The 24312-nt window shown below is 44.7% G+C and overlaps 1 protein-coding gene and 1 long non-coding RNA gene across 4 annotated transcripts in view; one reads left to right on the top strand and one right to left on the bottom strand.

Moving 5' to 3' along the window:
* Window positions 1-17864, top strand: part of TBKBP1 (TBK1 binding protein 1) — a 66864-nt gene extending 49000 nt beyond the window's left edge. For 2 of the 3 annotated variants that reach the window (XM_083408651.1, XM_083408652.1), the window contains exons 8-10: window positions 8599-8717; window positions 9752-10479; window positions 12520-17864. In XM_083408651.1, coding sequence (XP_083264777.1) covers window positions 8599-8717; window positions 9752-10479; window positions 12520-12648 — 976 coding nt within the window. In that variant the 3' untranslated portion in view covers window positions 12649-17864. The remainder of the gene's footprint in view (window positions 1-8598; window positions 8718-9751; window positions 10480-12519) is intronic. The other variant, XR_014504181.1, reaches the window with a different exon arrangement.
* On the bottom strand, window positions 11948-23938 carry LOC310662052. Its single transcript, XR_014504231.1, has 2 exons — window positions 23360-23938; window positions 11948-13744 (listed from the first exon to the last, which is right to left on the bottom strand). It is a non-coding gene; the product is annotated as an uncharacterized lncRNA (long non-coding RNA).
* Between the last annotated feature and the right edge of the window lie 374 nt (window positions 23939-24312).

Raw genomic sequence — 24312 nt, 5'->3', positions numbered from 1 at the left:
CAAGAACACTGTCCAACCATCTCGTCCTCTGTCATCCTCTTCTCCTTGTGCCCTCCATCTTTCCCAACATCGGGTTCTTTTCCAGGGAGTCTTCTCTTCTCATGAGGTGGCCAAAGTATTGGAGCCTCAGCTTCAGGATCTGTCCTTCCAGTGAGCACTCAGGGCTGATTTCCTTCAGAATGGAGAGGTTTGAACTTCTTGCAGTCCATGGGACTCTCAAGAGTCTCCTCCAGAACCATAATTCAAAAGCATCAATTCTTCAGTGATCAGCCTTCTTTTTTATTTTGGAAATATACATCCAATTCCCCCCCCCCTTTAATTTCTTTTGGGGCCCCAACAGAGTGGGGCCCTAAGCTATAGCTTGTTTAAAAGGTAAAGGGACCCCTGACCATTAGGTCCAGTCGTGACCGACTCTGGGGTTGCTGCGCTCATCTCGCTTTATTGGCTGAGGGAGCCGCTGTACAGCTTCCGGGTCATGTGGCCAGCAGGACTAAGCTGCTTCTGGCAAACCAGAGCAGCGCACGAAAACGCCGTTTACCTTCCCGCCGGAGCGGTACCTATTTATCTACTTGCACTTGACGTGCTTTCAAACTGCTAGGTTGGCAGGAGCTGGGACCGAGCAATGGGAGCTCACCCCGTCGCGGGGATTTGAACCGCCAACCTTCTGATCGGCAAGTCGTAGGCTGTGTGGTTTATACGTAAAACCAGCACCGTGTGCACCTACACATTCCCTAATGCGCTTCCCCCATGCAGTTTCCATGTGCGTTGTTTTGTGAGCTGCACAGAGCTTTTATCAAGAGCTGGTAATAGTCGAGAAGTTAAAGACAGAAGCCATAAGCAAGAAGCACCTGCTTCACCTCGCATTTCACACGCAAACTTGCTGAGTGGCCTTAAGTGAGCTGTTATCTCTCATCTTTCCACCGCCTCCTCCCGCCTGTAACATTTAATACGGGGATTAATAATACCAGCCTTCTTAACAGAGCTGTTAGTAAGGTTTGCTGAGAGCAACATCTGTTAAATGGGCTGAGTACTTGGGCATTGGGCAAGCAGCCCCCTCTGTGCCCATGGGCTCTCTGGATCGGGGCTCTGAAATGCAAAGTTTGTGGTTTCGTCAGTTTCTAGGCGAACTTTAGTTTAACCAAGCTTGTAGCTAAGACCACACACACACACACACACACACACAGAGAGAGAGAGAGAGAGAGAGAGAGAGAGAGAGAGAGAGAGAGAGAGAAATATAAATCTTCAGGGCTGATTCCTGGTGGTTGCAGATGGGGCTATGAAACCACAGCTGCATCACTTCGAACCCTTAAATATGCCTCTAGTGTTAAAAGCTTCCCCCCTGCCCACCCACTGTGACCATGAGGGCTAGAAACCTATAGATCTATAAAAAGAAACAGGCTTCTATCATTTAATAATAATAGCTACTTTTAAAAGGATTAATGTTAGATTAAAAAAAAAAACCCTTTGATTAATGTCTAGCCCCAAAGAAGAAGCAAAGACTCTGTAATAAATTGTTTGATGAAACCATTGCCTCTTATGAAGGAAATGTGATATGTGCAGGGGACTTTAATGGGATTATAACCCCAAAGTTGGACATAAGACATTAAAACTGGAAACACTGAAAGTATTCTTCCTCAAAGCTTCTTTAGGGAGATCCCAAACTTTGCATCTGACCGATGAATGGCGTTTTATAAATCCATATCTAATAAAAAATTCACATTGATCAATAGCAGACCAAGCAAAAACGCAAGTTTACTTTTCAAAATTCTCTTTTATCTGCTTTATTTAGCTGATGAGCTACTATCAGATACAGGAATTCAAAGCATTTCTGATAAGGTGCCAAGATGTTTAACTTGGGAAGGAAGAACAGTGTGTTTAAGCCTCAGAGTTGGAGGTTAACTATATTCTTATTACAAGATTCAAGAATTGTACAGACAATACAGAATAATCTGCAAGAATTTTTTTCCAACATAATGTCACTTGTGAAATAAATTGGAAAATAATTTGGAATATGGCAAAAGCTTTTGCACGAGGTTTGTTAATAAATATGTCAAGTTATAGTAATTGCAGAAACAGCGTACCACATCAAATAAATAGCTGTTTGAGAGAATAAGAAATTCGGAACAGCAACACAGGGTTGTGATGTCAGATAGTACGTATGCAAAACTTGAGAAATACAGAAATATGTTAGAACTGCGAAATGTTCATGAAGCAGGAAAAAAAGCCTTTAATTTTACTCAAAAATATTTTGAGAAAGGAAGGAAAGCTGATAATCTGTTAGCATGTACACTAGCAGAGAAACAAGTAAAAAAAGCCCTGATTCCACATGTATTTTAAAAAGAACATGAATATCTAAAAATAGTGAAGAGATAATTAAATTATTTTAAACCTTTTTTTTTTAAAAAAAAAATAGACTATGCCCATCAGTACAACCCCAGGAAAAAATAAAAATAAAAAATCCAACATTTACTAAAGAGGAGAAACTAATTTGGATGGCTGATCTCCGCACTCAGTAAATATATGACACTGTAAGTTCCCTTAAAAATAATAAAACACCTGATCTGATTGGATTGCCTGCAAACTGTCATAAATTTCTCCCAGATATATTGATAGGGCCATTAAATAACTTATTTGGAGAATGTAGAACAATTAAAGGTTTAACAAAGCCTTGGAAAAATACAAAAAGCAACATTAAGTCACAAGAAAGGAAATATCCAATGTTACCTTCATCTTGCAGACCAGCGTCCTTGCTAAATCAATATTATAAAAATTCTTGCTACAACATATACGTGGAGTTTAAATAAAGTTATAACTAGATATATTCATCTGGACAGGTGTTATTACAGGCTGTTTACTATCTGGAAATACAAGAGCGTCAAACTTAATCATTGAAAGTTGTCAGAATAAAATTGAAACAGCTTTGTTTCCACTGATGCTGAAAAAGCATTTGATTGTACAGAATAAGTTTTTATTTATTTACAAGTATAACAAAACTTAAGTAAACAACAATAATATGGTAGTATAAATTAGATATTGGTAAACCATTTCAGGATTATGTTAAAGCTATCTGCAGTCATCCACGTGATGTTTTATGCATAAAGCAATCAGTACTCAAATTATTTTCAGGTAAGCAGAGGAACAAGATAGTGTTGCCCCTTATCAGCCTTACTTTCTGTAATATGTATTGAACCTTTAGTGGCCCTGTTCAGATCAGTAGAAGATGTGACTGGGATTAATGTTGAATCTACCAATCACAAAATCCGAATGCTTCTTGCCAGTGCTTCCCCCTCCCCAAATGCTGAGGGGTACTCTCATTTTCCTACTCATATTAAAATACTGCCCATCAATGAGGCCAAACTTAGATTCACAAAATGTTTAGAAGTATGCGTCCCTCCAGAAAACAGCACTGCTTCTTGCCAATCCATACAAAATATCCATACGTCCAGCATTGAATGTCCTGGGGACAGCACAGAAATTGTTTTATCCGTCGCAGTCAGTCGTTCCCAGGGAAGAATATAGTTCAAGCCAAACTGTTCTAGATAGCCATAGCTGCAAGGGTGCTTTGGGGAGTTTAAGACCAGTTTCATTTGTTTATGGAATAGATGGCCACCATACTGTATTTTTTTTAATTTAAATCACTTTTAAGTGATGGGTTGTTTTCCCAGTCACCAAACATTTGTGTACCACAAGCCCTTGTAAGACCTTCCAGATTTGACTGTAGATAACAGAGTGGACATTAAAAGAATAGACAATAAATCCTTAGTCTTTGTATCTGCATTTAGACCTTCAAAGAGGGACAATAATCACAACTGGGGTGAGAAATCCATGGGCTCCTGAATTATTCTGGATACAGCCAAGCCATCAATCTGAAAACGCCTGTTGTGACAACGCAACCAAAAGCAATAACAAGTCCCTTAGTTTCCATCAGTATTATGATTGGACCATAGGCAATATATGGACAAGCTGAATTGGCATCCAGTACCACCTGTGAACCACTTTTAAGGTACTTTTTCTAATATATGCAGAGATGGATTTTGCCAGGGCCAAGAGCCATCATTTTGTCTCATCTATTTCTTGCCCTAAATCTGTTTCCCAAACCCTTTTCAGTCCAGTCAAGGCTCCTGTTTGGTTGCTAACTAATGCCTTATATATAAAAAGAAGGCTTTTGCAGTTATAACAAAAGGATATCATCTTCAAACACTCAAACTATGTCAAAGTGTCATAGTCTTGGAGGGCATGTAATTTAAACCAATTTCTGAACAAGAATGGGGATGGGATTTTACTTTGTTAACATACAAAAAAATCAATACGAACTGCTCTATGAATGGTACACGACTCTACAAAGATTGAGTAAAATTCACATTCTCTGTGGTAGAAAGTGTTAAGAGATGTGGACATTTGAAAGCAGATATTAGAGTTGCCATATGTCTGGAAGTTCCTGGACATATCAGGAATACCACAGTCGTCATCAGTGTCTGGGCCGAAATCGGTGCAGTATCTGGGGAAATGGCAGTCCGTGTAGGCAATACTGTTTTTGTTCAACAACTTTTCTGAACAGATTTTCACTGTTTGAAATATGGCAACCCTAGCAGATCTGGAACATATTTGGTGGACTTGTCCGTTGATTAAAATCTTATGGGGAGAGGTAGTAAAGATATTATTGTTAATAACATTTTGCACTTTATTACAATTTATTATTGTATTTAGACCCAGAAATAAAACATAAAGAGTTGATGGCGAATTTAATAGCAACTTTTTGCATGCTTGTTGCATCATCATCATCATCATCATTTATTATTTATACCCCGCCCATCTGGCTGGGTTTTCCCAGCCACTCTGGGCAGCTTCCAGCAGAATATTAAAATACAATGATTTAATGGGAAAAATAGGTCACCACTCACAGTGAAAGAATGTTTAACAAAAATTTGGAAGGTAGCCATTCAAGGTATAAACTTACGGACTTGATTAGAGAGAGAGAGAAGGCAGAAAAGAAAGATGAAATTTTAAAGATAAATGGAAACTCCTTATTGAGTTTATGAGGTATAAATGTAAGTATGGACAAATATAATAACATTTTACTATGCTGAAAAGCTAAGTATAAATATAATTATATTAAGTTAGTTATTAGTATGAGCTTTTCTATGATACATCTATTTGAAGAAGTGTGCATGAACGTGAAAGCTCATACTAATAACTAAATTAGTTGGTCTCTAAGGTGCTACTGGAAGGATTTTTTTTATTTTGTTTTGACTATGGCAGACCTACACAGCTACATACCTGTAACTATAATTATACTGTATTTCTTGTTTGTATGTATTTTGCTATATTGTGGATTTTTAAAATGTATATGTATATATGGGATCTAGTAAAGTTTGTTTTCTTAAAACACACACACAATAAAACAGTTAAAGAATAGTTGGGGGAGGGACTCCCACAGTCATTAAACAAATGCTTCAACGCTGCTGCCCCACAAATGTGTAATTTATTTTGGACTCATATGAACCCACGACTGTGTGAGTGGGAGGTGGCATATAAATAAAAACGTGGAGATCCAGGTTGCAAGGAGAAGGAAGAGTGGTGAGCTTTAAAGCTGGCCATCTTGGTATCTTTAGATGCTCTAAAAGTGCATTTTGGATTGTAGCCACAGAGGTGATTCTAGGCGGGACACTTCACCATCTTAGAAGCAGACATACCTTCTCTGGCAATAGGATACATCCTCTGTGAGCACACTCCGTGCTGCTTGTCAGGCTCTGACAGTCGCTCATAACCAGATCTTTCGGGACATTTCATTTCATCTCCTATCACAAGCCCTCAACGAAAGCTTCCAAATGTCAGGGGAAACATCCGCACCCCTCGAAGGGGAATTCGCTGTCCCTCTTCACTCAGGAGAAGAAAGAAAAGAGAACACAATTGAATTTTCTTTTGGCAGAATTGAATAATTCCTCCCCCTGCCCCTTTGAGGAGCCTTGAAGAGACAATTGGCGACAAATCCATGGGAAGGGGATAGCTGTCTGGTACAGTTAAGGGCACCCCATCTCCCATGTCCTGCCCCCCCCTTGTCAGAGCCATTCAGTTTAACTCGATGGCTTTCTCTGTGCAAGATGTCCACGTGGTGACGTGCCTTTGGTAACCTCATCAGACAGGTTCTCCATTCTCATAAGCGTACTCAATATGTTATTTCAAGGTGACATCGAAGTTCAGGGCAAGACCTGACTTCTTCTTCTTCTTTTCTAAAGGCTTGATGGTTTTGTCAGGGCGTTGATGGGCAGTGAGTGGGTCATCCCCTAAAGGGAGGAAGTGTTTCCACAACATCTCATGGTTCAAGACAGTATTGTGATCGTAGGGCTGGACTTTTGCAGCCTTCTCTTATCTGCCGTACCTGAAGCTATTCTCTGACTGAGGGTCCTCATTTCTGGCTAGACTGAAGTTCAGAATTGGGGACTGAGAATTCTCTGGGAATAACACTGACTGCTCGCAAAGGATATGGCTTTGTCAGTGGTGGCACCCTAATTATGAGATGCCTGGCACCTTCATTAAGATTCTTTTTTTTTTTTGTGCCAGGTGGAAACCTTTCTGTTTGGTTGTCCTTGGCCTTTTAGAACTGTGTTTCTGAAGGGGTTTAAATGCTGCCATGCTGCTAGTGCTGGTTTATAAGCCGGAGATTTACTAGATTGGTTTTTAATGTATTTAACTGTACTCTAAGAATTCTCCGAGGGCTCTGGGGACTGGGTGGGCCAACAAGTGCTCTAAATAAAGATGTGTGAAAAGGAACCGGGGGTGAGGGTTGGGGGAGAGAAATAATGTGTGTTCACATTACTGTTTCGGAGCACAGCAAAGTTGGGTTTTCCCATGGTGTGTTACACAGCCCTTTCCCCTTTAGCTGTTCACACCAGTATGGCTTCGTTAGTGTCAAATTAATTTCTTCTTCTTGTGCGACCTTTCGCAGGAGCAAATGCTTACGAACAACTAGAGAACCCGTGTAAAATTTGCACAGACCTCTGGTTTGTTTTCCTTGTGTGCACCATTCTTCGGATGCAACCCTGTAGCTTGGATCAAAAGTGTATTTGGGATATCTTGCCAGTGATTACAAAGCATGCATTGAGAATAAAGCTGTGACCATGACCAGGAGTGCTAACATGGCCCTGCGATTGTGGGTGCCTGGGGCCATGGGTGCCATGCAGCGTGCATGTCCCTGGCACTGAAATTTGTGGGTGCCTGGCTCCTTCATGGGGAATTTTGTGTGTGCTCAAGGGAGTTGGCACCTATGGCTATGACTGATGCTGTGAGCCTACCATCAGATCATGCCCTGGCAAGCAGGTCAGGGAGTGGGGAATTGGAAACCACCTGAATGCAGTGGCAGCTCTCCTCCATCTCCTTCGAGTGAGCATGACGTTCCCTGCAGCTTCTTCCCGCACTGATCCAGTAGTTTAATAGAGAAAGGAACCAGGTGGGTGGGCCAAGATACCTGGTTCCTTTCCACATAAAGGTTGTAAGCTGATGTTGATGTAGAACAGGGTTTCCCAAACTTGGGTCTCCGGCTGGTTTTGGATTACAGCTCCCATCATCCCTAGCTCTCAGGACCAGTGGTCAGGGATGATGGGAACAGTAGTCCAAAAACAGCTGGAGACCCAAGTTTGGGAAACCCAGATGTAGGAAGCAACTACATAATGACCTAGTTGGCACAAAGAGCAGCTAAAGTGGTTAAACTTGTTTGTGAACTTTACCCCTTTGAACATGTGAAGTTACTTCTACCGAGCTATTGCTCCATTTATTTCATGGGGTGGGGAAATTGTGCCTTCCAAAAGTTGCTGGACTACAACTCCCATCATTCCTGGCTCCAGCTGATAGGAGATGACTTCCAGCATCTGGAGGCCCATAGGTTTCCCAAGCCAGTTTTTAGCTCTATTTTGTCTTCTTCTGGCCGGCAGCCGCTTTCTAAGATCTCCAGGCCAGATGCCGTTCCCTATACTGTTGCCCGAGATCCTTTTACCTGAAGGTGGTGCAGATTAAAATCCAGTGCCTTTTGCATGCAAAGCAGGTGGGAAACCACTGAGCTATGGCCCCTGAAAAATGTAGGTAAAGAATTACATGGTAGAATGCTCCTCCATTTGAAGGGGGGGGAAGGCTAGTGAAATGTCTCATCCTGCCTTCCTGGCACTGAAACAGCCATTCAGGAGCCAGACAAGGAGTGCAGTAAGTGGTGTTGCCACCACTGCCATGGCAACAGCAGCATTGGGTCGTGGGGTGGGGCATTCATGCACTGGCAGAGGGTGGTCAGCAGCACCATGCTGGGGGGTCCCTGAAGACTGGTGCTGGCCCTGACTATGGGCCCAGCTCCTAGCTTAGTGGATCACTGCTAGATTGATATGTTTTACTGTGGCGTTCATATCCGGAAGCTTGGCTTGCAGGAGGAAGGTTAGGAAGGGTGGCTATTCTGCATTTGCCGGTGGTGATCCACTAAAGATCACAACAGATGGCAAAGGTTTCCTCCAAAGCGGTTGTGTAAATCTTGCCCATTTCCCACCCTCTAGAGAAAGTGCCTCCTATTGCAGGGGCTGCCGTTTATATGCCTTCAGGGCTTTCCCCCTCTTTTGTCAGGGTAAACTTGGCCCTTGCCTACACAGAGCTGACTGAGGAGTTGTGCCGCCTGAGGAACCTGAGTTCTCTCCAAAGCCAGATTCTCCGGACGCTTGTGCAGGAGCAGGCCCTCAATGGTGGTAAGTGGGGCATGGGAGAGGGAAAAGCCAGGGGAGGCACGGGGTTTGGGAGCGGAGGTCAGAGGAAGAAGGAGCTGTGATAACATGCAGTTCCTAAAGTGAAACCAGCGGAGTGTGAGTGTGTTTATGAGAACTGGAAGGGGCCGAAGGCAAGGCAAGTCTGCCCACCAGCCCAAATTACAAAATATAAGAAGAGCCATGGTGAATCAGACCAAAGGTCCATCTTACTGAGAGGTAGCCAGAGTGGTACCCTTCTGACGCATTTCCAAGCACAATTCCAAGTGTTGGTGCTGATCTTTAAAGCCCTAATGGCCTCTGGCCCTGTATACCTGAAGGAGCGTCTCCACCCCCATCGTTCAGCACTGAGGTCCAGCGCAGAGGGCCTTCTGGTGGTTCCCTCACTGCGAGAAATGACGTTACAGAGAACCAGGCAAAGGGCTTTTTGTGGCAGCGACGCCCTCCCTGTGGAACGCCCTCCCGTCAGATGTCAAGGAAATAAACAACCGTCTGACTTTTAGAAGACATCTGCAGGAAGCCCTCTATAGGGACATTTTTAATGAGTGATGTTTTATCGTGTTTTTAATATTCTGTTGGGAGCTGCCCAGAGTGGCTGGGGAAACCCAGCCAGGTGGGCGGGGTTTAAATAATAAATTATTATAATATTATTATTGTAAGTACTTCTTGGCGCAGCGCATAGTCAAATGATGGCTATGCTCCACCTCCGCAGCTGAAGGCAGTTGGAACTGGAAACCACTGGAGAGGAGAATGCTCTTGTCCTCCTGTTCTGGTTCCTCATTTCCCACAGGCAGCTGGGTGGCCCCCGTGAGAACAGATGGACCATTGGCCATGATGCAGCAGGCTTTTTTTATGCTCTTAAGTGACCTCTTACTGGTACAAATCAAACAAATGGTGCTGGAGGTGTTTTGCTGGCTGGTTTTGCAGAGAGCTGTTTGGGGGGGTGGGGAAATGCAGCCTCTACTGCTTCTCAGTGTCGAAGCAGGATCCTTCTCTGACTTGCTCCTGCTCTGTTCCAGGTCAGCGGCACTCTCCCCATTCGCAGCGCCATTCCCCCGCTCAGCAGCGTCGATCTCCAGGTCCTCAGTGCTCGTCTCCAGCGCAGCAAGGGAGATCATCGTCTGTCCCTCAATGCCAGTCTCCGGGCCTGCAGAGACGGTCGCCAGCGCCGCCCCCTTGCCAGTCCCCCGCGCATCAGCGCCGTTCCCCAGCGCCGCCCCCTTGCCAGTCCCCCGCCTCGCAGCGCCGTTCGCCTGCCCCACTGCCCGCCCAGCCTCCTGCCCCGCAGCGCTGCTCGCCGGGCCCCAATTGCTCCTCCCCCGCCATCACCTCGCAGCACAGGTCGCCGGGTGGCGAGAGGAGCATCATGGATCTGGCCTACTCCAAACCCTTGAGCCACCACATCAAGGCGAGCTTCCAGGGTCGCCGGAGCTACTCGGAGGTGAGCGATGCGGCTATGTACCAGCAGAACCGCTCCCTCTGGCTGCAGCCGGAAGCTTCCACCTTACCAAAGCACCGTCCCTACGGCGAAGTTTACGCCAGAGACGCCTTCGAGGAGCACTTGCGCTTTGAGAAGCAGTCCTCGGACGAAGACGACTGGGCCCTCCCAAGTCCCCCCAGCCCTGAAGCGGGGGGCATCCGCTGCGCCTCCTTCTGTGCAGGGTTCCCTATCCCCGACACCTCCACACACCGGACTGATGCCTCGTACTCCAGGGCTGAGCATGCCCAGTCCTGGCCTTCAATCAATGTAAGCAGCACCCAGTGATGTTTGTATGCCATCATTCCAGTTCAAATGCACTATCCGGTCTCATGGAAGATCATCCACACAGATATTCTTATCTTGCTTATTTTATTTATAAATTAAGGGTTTTTTTGTTTGTTTTTTAAAGATTTTCAGGGGTTTTTATAATGACTATTTGAATGGCACAGACAAAAGACTTGAGTCCCCATCTGCACCATACATTTAAAGCAGTATTATATCACTTTTTTAAACAGTCACAGCTCACCGCAGAGAATCCTGGGAGCTGTAGTTTGTTAAGGATGCTGAGAGTTGTTAGGAGACCCCTATTCCCCTCACAGAGCAACTACAGTGCCCAGACTCCCCTGGGAAGAAGGACTGGTTTTTAAATTGCTCTGGGGGTTAAAATGGTACTCTTCGGCTTTAAGGGGGCTTAATACTGTAAATGGGTTGGTGAAATATTGCAAATGGATGTTAGCAGCAGTGGGGAGTGTGCTTTAACATACTGCAATTTCCCCAGAAAGAATATATCCAGATTAACTGGGAAAATGCAACATATTGTATTTTGATGACAAGAACATTGTGTGTGAGCACGGCATTAGTTTATTTGTGGTTGAGTGTATAGCCACATCAGCTCCGTAGCAAGAGGGGTGGGGAGCCATTTTCAGGATTCCTTTCTGGACAGCCTTCTGAAGACCACATGACAGGGGTGGGCGGAGCCACAGGCAGAAGTGGGCGGAGCAACAGATGCAGATTCTGCCCTTGTACAGGAGAGTAGTTTCCATACACATTCCCAGATACCTCTCTATCCTCCATCCAGAGGCACGAGAGGATGCGTTCCAGCCAAGCAAAAGCATTTGCAATTGGGTGCAGGGCTAGTGAGGCGTGTGGCCTCTGGAGTGGGGGTTTATGGTTAGGGAGAATTCTGAGGGCCATATAGAGAAACCTGGAGGGCCACATTTGGCTCCTGGATAGAGGTTCCCCTCCCCTACTACAGCACTCCCCTTGTTTTAATATTCCATTTTGTAGGAGGGGGGAGTTTTAGGGATGTTTCTCCAGTACTTCATCACTTATGAGGAATGGCACCAGAGGTCATCCAGTTGCCTGGAAGAATCAAGAGGTTTTGGGTCCTCCTGGAGGAGGAGCCAATGAATCGTTTTCTTCATCAATTGGAATGAGCATGATATCATGCCTAGCTTGTGTGCAAGTCTTCCAGTTTTGTTTTATTTTAATTGAAGGGAAGGGGTTGGCTGGAGGCCCATCTGCCTTGTACCACCTAATTTTAACAGTGGGTGTGGAGGACAAGTGGTTGTTTCAGGTTAAAGGAAATTATATTACATTGATAATTGTGTTAAGAATTAATAGAAGCAAAACCAATAGCAAATTGGAAAATACCAGAGGGGGAATGCCCTTGTGTTGGAGCATCCTAAGTCTTCTGGAGTAATGAAACGTTAAGATATCAAACGTATTTTCATTCTGTATTTTTATTCCCAACTTGTCTTGAGTGCAGGTGTTCTGGTTCTCAAAAGTCATTCAGAAATGTAAACTTTTGATCTGAACTCACAGGTAGTTGCTGCTATATAGAAACACACCATTTAAATGAATACGTTGTTTACAATTTTATCCCTGCAGTCAATATAGCAAGCAATATATGATGCTACCATATTATTATTTTTTACTCCCACTGGGCTGTGCAGAGGATTCTAAAAATCACCATTCACTGAGCTGTACATCCCCTGTGGGAGTTTCCCAGATACATCCCCATGTTCTTTCCCTGCCATGCTGCCCACCCCCCCACCCCCCAGCCTTTTCTGTGACAGAAGCCGATCAGTTTCCGCAACAAAACAGTTTCCCTTCCACTCTTTGTGACCAGCCAAGCCCTTCCACAGAGCCACCGCTAATCAGGCACATATTAGGAAGGATCCAGCTTTTTATCCTCCAGAACACTTAAGAGATCTACTTTTAACAAGCAATTAATCTTCTTAGATTTGTTTGTTTTAAAATGATGTCTTCTCTCATCTACTTCCTCCCCCGACCTGTATCCTTTAGTTGCTGATGGAGACGGTGGACTCTGACATCCGAAGCTGCCCTCTCTGCCAGGTGGCCTTTCCCATCGGTTACCCAGATGACGCTTTGATAAAACACATTGATTCACACCTGGAGAACAGTAAGATCTGAGGCCTGCACACCTGCCACGCCCTTCCTCTTCCGGCTTCCTTAGTGAGACCCGTCCACCTCACTCACCAGGCCCCCCCTCCTACCCACCCAACTTGGATGCTGCATGAAAAGTGGTGGTGCAACAGGGGCTGGCTCTAAAATACCTCCAAGTCTCCAGTAGACTGAACCGGAAGAAGAGTTTTGCCTCTCCCTCTTCTCTGCCTTGGTTTCTAAAGTGGGTTTCCTCTTCCTCCTGCTCTTGATGAGTAGGGCCTGCAATATTTCTCCAATGCTTGAACCAGTTGTGGAGGTTTGTGGGGATAGGAGGCGAGAAATGCGCTTCGGCCAGGCTTAGCATGCCGCCGCCGCTCTCCATCTGAACGCTCAGAACCGAGGGCAGAGGATGACTCTTTATCTACGTGGTTCTGGTTTGGGTGTCTCTGGAAGATCTCAGGGTAGGAGAAATCTCTCGGGGTTGTGTGTGTGTGTGTGTGTTTTGGGTTGGGGAAATGGGCTGAGGAACTCTTGGACTTGCTGAGGTGACAGCCTGGCACTCAGGTGAAAGAAATCGGAAGGTTTCGTTTTTGTGCCCCTCCCGCGAGCAGGAAAGTCCCAAGTGGGTCCAGTCTCCCTGCCTTTTCTGCTACTAAGGAGGACGTTCAGGTCTCACTCCTTGTTGACCATTAATTATCAGACACAGAAAGCCTTGGCCTCCCAACTGCTGGTTCAAGTGTCTTGGTCTTTTACATTAAAAGCCCACTTTAACGATGCTGCTGAGAAATAGAGCCAACTTCCAGAGGTGTAGCATGGATGTTCTTATGTTATTGCACTGGACATTAAAACACACGGAAGCTTTTTTCTTTCTTTGTCTTTTCCACAAAAGGAGCTGCTCCTCTCCTCCTCCTCCTCCTTGCTGGTCTCTTGGGAGTTGGCACTGGAGGAAATGTGCACTGCTGACTTGAGTCGAGCTCCAGAAAGCGTCCCCACGTGACTGTCTGTGTTCTCTTTTGGCGACTGTTCTTCCACCTTTCTCATGAAACAACTTCTCACCTTGCTTTGGGTAGTTAGTTCCAGTATAACAAGAAGTGTACTTGCCACATTCTGCGTCACTGTTCTCCTGCAATGACAGCATGTTGACACTGTTTTTGACAACTGCATAAATGTAAACACCCTTCTCATATTCTAACATCCACTGTTTCTCTTTCTCTCTCTCTCTCTCTCTGGCCTTACTGAGCATATCTTTCTCTGTACTGATCTAAAACAATTGGCATGTTTCGGTTCTTCTATCGCTTCCGGTCATAAGGTGCCTCCGTATTGTGAGAAGTGAACAGCCTGTCCATGCATCAGGCTTTGGTAAGACAAAACAAAACAAAAAGATCTGTATGGGACTTCTTCTCTTGAGGCAACTGTCTTCCTATCACCCCGTTCTTTACTAGCCAATGTATGTGCTGAGATTTATAGCCTGCCTTATCCCAAGGGCTCAGAATGCACAGTGGCAGACAGGGATGGGTCTTTGTGGCTCACTGTCCAAACCATGTGGGAACTAAGAGGAGAACAGAATTTTTTAAAATGAAATGTGCAATAGAAAGGTTTCATTTTTTTTTTAAATAGCTCCTTTATTCCCTCTCCCTTATTCCCAGAAAACTATTAGTAGTCCACCCCAGTTCGTTTTTTCAAAGACTTCAGTCCATCACAAACATACCATTTTCCTCTTCTTCCTCTTCCCCGTCCACACTATGATCTGTCACAATTGGCAATTCCTCCTTAGCATTATATCCATCCTTTTATTGAGCTCCTCTTCTAGATGTGGTGGCAACAGACCCATGTCTTCAAAGGTGAGTTGCTGCCAAGCCACTGCCAAGTGTGGGGTGGACAGGTGATTTCAAGTGAGGAGGTAGGTGGGCTGCAGGAGAAGAGGTAAGCCCGGTTTTTTGCCCTGTGCTTCCCTTCTGTTCCCCCTCTCCCTGGCCACATGTGCCCACACCATTTTGGTTCACATTTGGAGCTGGCCTTCTGACATGGTCGGGCCGCATGCTGAACGAGAACATACCCACCTCCTTTGTCAACACAGTCAGTGTTCTTGGATGCCAGTGCAGCCCTGCACTCCTCACTGTCCTCTGCCCCTCCCACCCCAGGACAGTTATGGGACTCTCTAGGTCAAGCTGCTTGATTGAGGGTTCCCCCAAAAGCTGGAACCAACCTCGCCCCCCTGAGATGCATTTAAAGGGGTAAGGGGATACAGAACAACTGTTGACTAGCATTCATGGATATCAGTCCTTGTGCGCTTGCAAGCCAAGTTATTGGTCTGATTCCCAGCCCATCATTTCCTGCCTGTCCCAAATAGAGGGAAAGCTCAGTTGGCTAGAGTGTGGTGCTGATGATGCCAAGGTTGCATGTTTGATTCCCGTATGGGACAACTGCGTATTCCTGAATTCCTGATGATCCTCAGGGTCCCTCCCAACTCTGCAATTCTATGATTCTATGAAAGGTTTTTCATTGGAAGCTGAACCCCATGGACAGTCTTCAGACCCTTTGTCTGCCCCCCTTCAGTCTCCTCAAAGTCTCAGGGGCTGAACCCTTCTCTGCTTCCCTCTAGTAAGTAGCAGTGCAGAGGGGCGTTTGGGGTGTACCTCCTATTTATTACAATGATGCCTGCACAGGAGAACTTCCAGTAAGCCAGGTCTATCAGTCTCCCACTCTGCTGCCCTTTAATGGTGCCCCAAATCAACCTGAGGCAAGTCTCTCGCTGTTCTCATGGTGTGGGCTGCCTCTGCTTCAGCCAGAGCAAGCCCACACTGCGCAATTTAGGGGAATTTTTAATCATGTTTTATTGTGTTTTTAATATTCTGTTGGGAGCCCCCAGAGTGGCTGGGGAAACCCAGTTAGATGAGTGGGGTATTATTATTATTATTATTATTATTAGCCATGCATCTCCCACATACTCTTATAACGAAGGGCTCTTATACCCATCACAGCTTCCACACGGAGACCCCACGTTATTAATTTTTGGGGGTGAGTTGTTGCTACAAAACGGATCAGTTCAAAGCTCAGGCAGTACTATTGATGCCTCTGCAAATGGTCCCAATTCATAAAGGCTCTGGGTAGCATGGAGAAATGTTGTGGGCCATTGTACTCTCAGGCACAACTCACCCAGTGGGGGTCTTTAAAGGGACTTCTGCTTGACAGTCATGTTGTGTGGACCTTCCCTTAACATAGAACCTGAAAATTAGCCACGGAAAAAACCTTCATCCACACAAATCACGTTATTTCACAGATTATTTGGGGATTTTCTGAGTAGGAAGAGAGCCACGTTCTGTGGAGCAAGGCTGAAAATGCATCTCTTTCAACTTGTAACCTTTCTTCCATTTCTCTATGTGAAATCTACCTCAGAGTTTATGAGAAGCAGGAATGATAATCAAGCAAAAAAAAAAGGGGGGGGAGCTGTTGGGTGATGGGAAAGTGTTTTTTTTATTATTCTTCTTTTCTGTAGCCTGCCATAACCTAAGGGCTCAAATATTACCCAGATATTTTCCTTTGCCCTAAAGCTTCACAATCTTTTTAAAAAACCCCAAAACGGAACCAAAAAACTCAAGCAGCAATGGTAAAAGGGGGCAGCAATGCCCATGAATATATGAAAATAATTCGCTACCAAGAACCTTCATGCCTGTTAGCATAGAGTGGTGGCTAAGCTGCTGAGCTGCAACCCAGAAGGTCCTTACTTCAAATCTCATCTTTGCCATGGACTCGTTAAGTAGCCTTAGGTAAGGCCAAAGAAAATCCATTCTCATTGTGTCCATGAACACCCCACCCTACTGATCCTCTGAGAAATGCACAGGGAATTGTTTTAGAAGAATATAAACATGAGGCTGACAAAGAGTATTCCTGTTTCTCTATTAGGCACTACTATTATGCACCATGGTTCATTCTGCAAGTCTGTTTGACAATATCTCCCACATAAAAGTTATGTCTTTGGCCCTACAGACCATTGTAAGTGCACAGTTGAGGTGTGGTAGTCACACGGCCACCATCATATACCCCCTAGGGTACCAAAATAAACTCCTGGTTCTGTTTGTACAATTGGTAGCATGAGCTGGAAGTTAGATCTATCAGTGACTTGGCCATGATAGGTAAGCGATACTTCCATGCTCAGAAGTATCACTTCAGAAGTGGTTTACCACAAATACCACGTCCTGGGGGGACAAACAGTGAGAGAGGACTGTTGGTCCCCATCCCCAAAAAAGGAAAGTGTCCTGTAAGGGACATTTGCAGATGGTTGCCACTTTCTGAGTGGGATTTAACTGCAGACCTGCAAATTCAAGTGAAGCGATGGGGAAATGTGTTGAGAAGTATGGGATAATAGTTGCTTGATGCACTATCATATAACTGCCCTACAAACAGGTCAGAATGAGTGGTCAATAAACAGCTGATGGCTTATAGCCTCCCTGCAATCAAATCAGGAAGAATGCTCAAGAAATGGGTCATGTGGAAGTGATCCTGGACTAGGGAGGTCTTAGCAGTGCTTAGATTGATCTTTGGGGCAGGTTTTCATCTTAGCATGATGTGTTGACCTTTAAACGTAGTATCATCATCGTGGTCCCTTCCTTGTTCTCACAATGGGCATGGTGAAAGTATGGGTGACTCATTCCACACACTTCACAGTGCATGTTTATGCGAGTGTCCTTCCAGCCTCCTTGTTTGTTTTATGTCTTTTGTTCCATATCAATTTAACGCAGATACCAATTGCTAATACAGATTAGAATCTCCACTCCAAATGCCTTTTGAAAGTGTAGCCCTTCGCTTGCCACTATTTATAATGCTGCTTACAAAACAAATATAAAGTTGGGTAAGTGTGTTAAGGAGTAACTGATTCATGTTAAGTGCTCTTGTGAACAAGCTCCCCAATTGCTGTCGCTTATGACCCCCTCATCTTTCTCCTTAGTATTTTTTTTTCCTTAGAAGAAATGCATTATTTGTTACGTCACTTGTTAGTCAGAAAATAGACATCTCTGCTCTAGCCCCCATCTCTCCAGCTTGATTGCCCCAAATGTGAAGATGCAAGGAAGGCCGCCTTAGATACTTGGCTGTGGAAAACCCTCGGGAGAGAGATTGGTCTGTCTGTATTGTTCCCATCCCTTTCTTTGGTGTGTGTGTGTGTGTTTTCCTTCTGAAGAGACTCTGTGCTCTGTGGTTCAGAATAACTCCAATAAAAGTTGCCAATTGGTGAACATTTTCATTCATGGCTGTGTGTTTCTTGGGTTGGCAGTGGAATGTAGGAAGCTGGCTTACATAAAGCCAAACCTCTAGTCATTCTACCTCAGTTTTGTCTATTGCACCAGTGTTCCTAAGCCTTGGGTCCCTAGATGTTGGACTACAAGTCCTGTCATCCACAGCCAGTCAGGAATGATGGGACTTGTAGTCTGACAATACTAGGATGCAAGGCTGAAGAACACTAACAGCAGGTCTCCAAGGTTTCAGGTGTTCCCCCCGATACACACTTTTTGCAGCACACCCAATTCTGCCACCTTTCCCCCCACTTCCATTTCTCCCCAAACAACTTCTTGTTTCTTCCTCAACCCTTTTGTACTTGTACAACCTTCCTGCAAGCTTGGTCATACCCCCGTCATTTGTGGGTGCTGTTTCAGCTTCATGTTGTAGAAAAGAAATCAATGTTTGTGCCAGGTAAATTTCTCTGTGGAGTGCATTCCCCGCCTAGGGTGCCACCATTGACAAGTTCTTGTCTCCCACCTAACTTCAGAAAGGGGGCAGGGGCGGGGGGAGCGGCTCAGGTGAAGAATGCAGACTTCTGTGGAAGAAGACAGTCCTCTAAGTATTGCCATTATGCTCAGGGATACCTAATACTTATCAAATCCGGAGCAGCACTGGCTCAAGACGTTTTGGTGATGGGAAATCCACCCAGCACGCTCTCCCACTCATTAATAAGTGTCACAGTCCTGTGGGAAATTCTCCTGCACAGGTCTTATTGAAATGAGCAATATCTGTGCAAGAGAAAGGCTTCTAGGCTCCTCTTTCTTTCAGTGCGGCTTGTGCACAGGTGGGGATGGGCAAAAAAAACTCAATTTGGCTAGAAAGCACAATTCAGAGTGTGAATTCTGAAGGATGGCTGCGTTTCGGCTAGCGTATTGTTTTGGAGCGTGCAAATTAGGCAGGTTCACCCTCAAGTGTTAACAGAATAACATTTCTTCCCCCATTTATATATACACAGGTGACCTTCTTGGTGGTTTTTGCCCATTTGTCTCCCAGTCTGCTGTCCTTAATGGCTCAGCAGGTCCACTCCTTGAGGAAGCCATATCCTCTTGACGTGTGACAGCACCACTTCTGCCCTCATGAGTTTGTAACACGTATGTGGGGAGTGTCTCTTTTGGCTTCTGATCTCTGAGGTAACCATGTCTGATAACAAAATGGGGCCCCAGCAATAAGCAGCGCTTCTGAGGTTTAGGAAGTTAATAATACATATACCCACAAAACCTCCCTTGTTAGTTTCAAGCACTGTTTCTAAAAGTTCAAAAGAAGACTTGAGGTTTTGATGAAAATCAGAAGAATGGCATGGGGAGGGGGTGATTTTTTTTTTAACTTAAATTTATAGCCAACTTGCAGCTAATTCAAGGCCAGCAAAAACAACAACAACATCTTCACATAACGTATAATTAAATTAGGGACTTCACTAGCACATCATGTGCTCATGAATGCCGTAACTTCATGACACATCTTTGGGAAGAAGTTCTCTTCCCCGCCTCTCCCTTATTTTGGTCTTGACCGTTTGGTCTTTAATCACAGTGCGGCCACCTCTGATCTAGAGCAATTGTACAAAGCTGTTGGGAAGATGGGTCACTAGCTTAGACACTGCAAAAATAAAAGTGAAAGAAACATCACAATCCCACACATGGTTCTATTCAGAAGTAAGTTCTGCTGTGAACAATGGGCTGTTGTTGGTATCTTGAGAAGGGTGGGAGTGGCTGGAGATGGCATATGACCTGAGGGGACTCTCAGGCCAAATATGTTTGGAAGGCCACATTTGGTTCCTGGGCCTGAGGAGTCCTCCAGTTATATTAAGTCGGACCATTGGTCCCATCTAGTTCCACACTGGTAACACTGATTGCGGCTCTCCAGGGTTTTCAGGCAGGGGACATTCCCACACCTACGTGGAGATGCTGGGATTGAAACCTGGGACTTTCTGCATGCAAAGCAGGGACTCTTGCAGTGACTTTCCCCTGGTCCATATGCAATGTGGGAGAAAAAGGCAACTGAGCTCAGCGAAAGAGGGGTATGCATTTCCTTAAACGACCTCATGATTGGATTATTGCAATGTACTCTAAATGCAGCTAACTCTTGGGGTTGGTCCAGGAGTTAAAGTTGATGAAGAATGTGGCAGCTAGGTTGCTTGTGGAGGCAAACTACCACCAGCATCCCACTTGCTGGATTTGAACCAACCGCTAATCTGCTTCCAGACCATGTTCAAGGTGTTGGTACTGTAAGATATAAGTACAGTGGTACCTTGGGTTACAGAGGTTTCAGGTTACAGACTCCGCTAACCCAGAAATAGTACCTCGGGTTAAGATCTTTGCTTCAGGATGAGAACATAAATCGCATGGCAGCAGTGGGAGGCCCCATTAGCTAAAATGGTACCTCAGGTTAAGAACAGTTTCAGGTTAAGAACGGACCTCCAGAACGAATTAAGTTCTTAACCCGAGGTACCACTGTACTAACATGTAAATCTCTATACAGCTCAGGACCAGTAGGTAATTGTGGCCTGCAAGAAAGTTTCTCTCGCAAGTTTGAAAGATCTCAGAAGCCCACTCTACAGCAGCTTGGAGTAGGGCTTTTAGCATGGCTGCCCCTGCTCTGTGGAATAGCATTCCTGACAAGATATACGAGGTGCCTACTATCTGCACTTTCCAGAAACAATTGGAGGCATTTTGTTCTGGATAAACGTGGTTGCTCACCACAAATGCCCACTTGTTAGGGTCTTAGTATTGCACCAAATGTATTTGTTGTTTTTCTTTTTAAAATTATCTTGCATGTACTTTGTTTTCAGGCAGTGGTTTAGAAGGCAATTAATAAAGCAATAATTAATTCATTATAAATTCAAATAATAAATTGATCAAGCAACATTAATAAGTCGCTCAAGTCACACGTCTGCATTTGTATCTATTTGCACAAATCTTGATAACTGGCTGTACACAACAGGACAATTCCTCACAAACTCTTCTGTTTTCGAAATAGCATGTTATTTTCATAATGATAAAAACATGCATAAACATTACAGAACTAATGCAGCGTATCGGAGCCAATGAGGTGCATCACATCATCTCATCTACCCTCTGAATTTCCTAGTTCTGCTGAAAGTCTTTGCTTCCCCTTTTAGACTGTCCTATTTCTTATTACCCCACCCCAAATGTGCACACACACACAGAGAGAGAGAGAGAGAGTGAGAGAGAGAGGGAGAAAACATTTTGTTCTAAGATTACCAGCGTGTGAAAACTACCACAGTAAATCTGAAACAAAACTGAGATCAAGCTGATTGAAGCATTGCTGCTGTCAGAATACTGGGTCATTTTGCAACAGGGCTGCGTAACACCCCCTCCCCAAGGCAAACAAAAAGGCTATACAGTTCCCATAATGCCTTCCCAGAGCAAAAGGGTTAAGAATGTAAGAAGAGCCTTGCAGCTGCATCAGGCCAAAGGCCTGTCCAGTCTGGCATCCTTTTCCCCGGCCAGATAGTAATGGAAAGCTAGCAAGAAGGACATTATTTCTGCATCACAGGGGGTTGGACTAGATGATCCTTGGGGTCCCTTCCAACTCTGTGATTCTATGAAGGGCAATAGCATTACAAGACTGGGGTCCCTCCAACTTCTACCTGGAGATGCCAAGGATTGAACCTTGGACCTTCTGCAGGAAGAACAGTTCTCTACCACTGAGCCCTTGATAACCACACCTTCCACAAAGGTGTCTCTTCCCCCTGTAAATCCATCTAGGCCAGTGGTTCCTAGTTGGGGGTCTGCAGACAGCAGGGAGTCTATTTAACCCACCCAAGGAGTCCATGGCACCATCTACATAACAAAAGCTACCATAGAGATATCAAAAGTAGGGAGGGCCATGGCTTGGCTTTTGGGGAAAAACGGGGTCTGCAGTACTTAGATAACTGAGAACCACTGAACTTGGCTAAAGGCCATCACTAGTTGAGTCTGAGACACAGAGAAGAGGAAAAATTCAAACTGGGGACTCGCTGATTCATAGCGTTTATAGTCTCTTCATCGCGATACTGCACCACCTAGATAAACTTGTGGCTTTTAACAACTAATATAATCTGAATTGCAAAACTATCTTGGTCTGATTGTTGCCAGAACTCAACATGAACACCTCCCTTGTTCTCTCATAATGGCAATGGAGCCCACCTGAGAGGTGCCAGAACTGAGTTCAGGCTGAAAAAAAAGCCCTTGATACACAAGCTTGTTAAAGCAAATAAATAAATACAAGGGAGTAAGCCCCCACAGACCACTGTAAGACTTATTTCCAAGTAAACATGAGCAGGAGTTTGCAATACTGTATAGAAACACAACACATATTTTAAAAGGGGTGTTTGTGACTCAACGCCATGCCAATGTGGAGTATCTTTTGTCTATTTCCAGAAGTTTAAAAAACTTTATAATAGGTATCTGAGGTGGCACTTCAGCAGAATATCACACGCTTTCTCAGTGCTAGGTCGAGCATATCTTTCTGCTGTATTTTTGGGGGCAGAGGGGGATTTTTGCCTTCTAGGCTTATAGCACCAGGCACTTAACTATTAATAAAAACTTGATGCTGCTTGTGGTATTTGGATAGTCCCCCAACAGCCGGAATTCACAAGGTTATTTTGAAGGAAGGTGAAGACAGGTGACCCCACCTGGGCCTGAAGTTACCCCCCCCCCAACCAGGCCTCAAAACTGTCCAAACTTCCTTTGTCTTCTAAAAATCCAAAACAGCTTTTCTCACAAGATGCTGTGGCAAGGGCAAACTGTTACTTTTAAAGGCTAATGAATAGGCTCTGTCATTGCCAAGAATACTCAGGCCTGAGAACTGAATCTTATCTCATTCTAGTTGCAACATCTTGGACATGCAAGGCTTCTCACCCCCCCTTTCCTGGGAAAGGTGCCAAGAGTCCAATAGTCCCAAGACAGCTTTCTGTTCATGCTCAGAGGAACTCATGGGCAGGACTCTGGAAGAAGGAGGAGGGAACTGGAAAGGGGTATATATGCTCTGTGCACATGACTGTGAACCCATGCATGCTTTTTGTGAGTTATCACACTTGCTCCTTCTACCAGTTCATGGATGGTAGAAATAAAGCTTTTTCTCTGAAACTATTCCTTGAGTGTCTGTTGACTCCCACTTCCCTTTCCTGGGCGCAATATTTTTCCCACCCGAGGGCAAAGCCTCATAAGGCTACAATTTGACTATCTAAAATTCCAGTATAGTAAAAGGAGGCCTCCAAATACTTATGGAAAAAAAATAACAGTTGGAAGGCACATGTCTGAAATAAGTTGGGCGGGGAGTGTATAAAAACAATTGGCTGGTTTTTAGGCCTCTGCCTGTAGTTAAATTAGCAAGATGGCTTCCCCTACCACCTCACAGGAAGCTTCCGGAAACAGGTGCGGGGCAGCGCTAATGAAGTCTTCTTTAAGAATAAGGCGTCATACACCTGCTTGTGAATCAGATGTGTTAATGGAAATCAACTCGCCTGGGATAATTAGAACTTAATTAGTGGCTGATACTTCATGCTCGCTGTGGGTGAGGAACATACCACCCTAACCCAGGCAGTGCAGAGGCCTGTTTCATTATTAGGAATGTGGGGAAGGTGTTAATAAGCTCTTCCTTCTTTGGGGTAAAGACGGCGACACCTCCTTCACAAAGACACGGCTGTTCGACTTCTCTTATTGTTGCTAAGCATCGCTGACCCAATTTGACTCAAACGAGAACTACTTCTCAAGGAGGAGTTGAAGGGGTTCAGGGTTATCCGAAGCAAAGCAAATGAATTGAGTGTTGCTGGTAGAACTGGTAGCATTGCTGTTGTTGCTGCAAATTCACATTCATTACATGAGGACTTCACTGAAGTTGGAGCTTTGTCCCCCTGAACGTGCTTTCCATTCCAACGAGGATTTACATCAACCATCTTGTGATGTTTCATTTCCAGTTTCAAACTTATATCATCATTTTTATTGTCATCGTTTCCTCCAGAGACTAATGGGGACTGTCTTCTGGTGCGATGTTGAGAATTCTCAGTTTGAGATCCCTTGTCTAACCTCACAGAACTACAACTCCCAACATAGGCGCCAGGTCTAGGGGGCCCTGGGTGACAAAAACGTGACTTCTGTTCTCTAGCCATGCTGTTGGATTTGATGGGAGATGTGAAGGGCACCATGTTGGGTATCTAGGGCTGCCATACGTCGGATTTTTCCAGGAATTGGCATCCAGGGAGATTTTTGCGGAATCAGCAAAATGTCCAGGAAAATCTGGACGTATGGCAAGGGGGGGGTGTTAATTTTTTTTATTTTTTAAGCCCCCAAACTTTATATTTTGGAGGAGATGTTCCCCCAAAAAGGGCAACAACTTTGTTTGAGAAATGAAAAAAGAAAAATCTCAATATCTGGATTTGTCCAGATTTTCAATTTGTGGAATATGGTAACCCTAGTA

This window comes from Podarcis tiliguerta (assembly GCF_965153285.1).
Source record: "Podarcis tiliguerta genome assembly, chromosome: 13".
Taxonomy (NCBI): Eukaryota; Metazoa; Chordata; class Lepidosauria; order Squamata; family Lacertidae; genus Podarcis; species Podarcis tiliguerta.
Note: the sequence above shows the minus strand (reverse complement) of the source record. Positions and strands in the feature narration are given on the sequence as shown.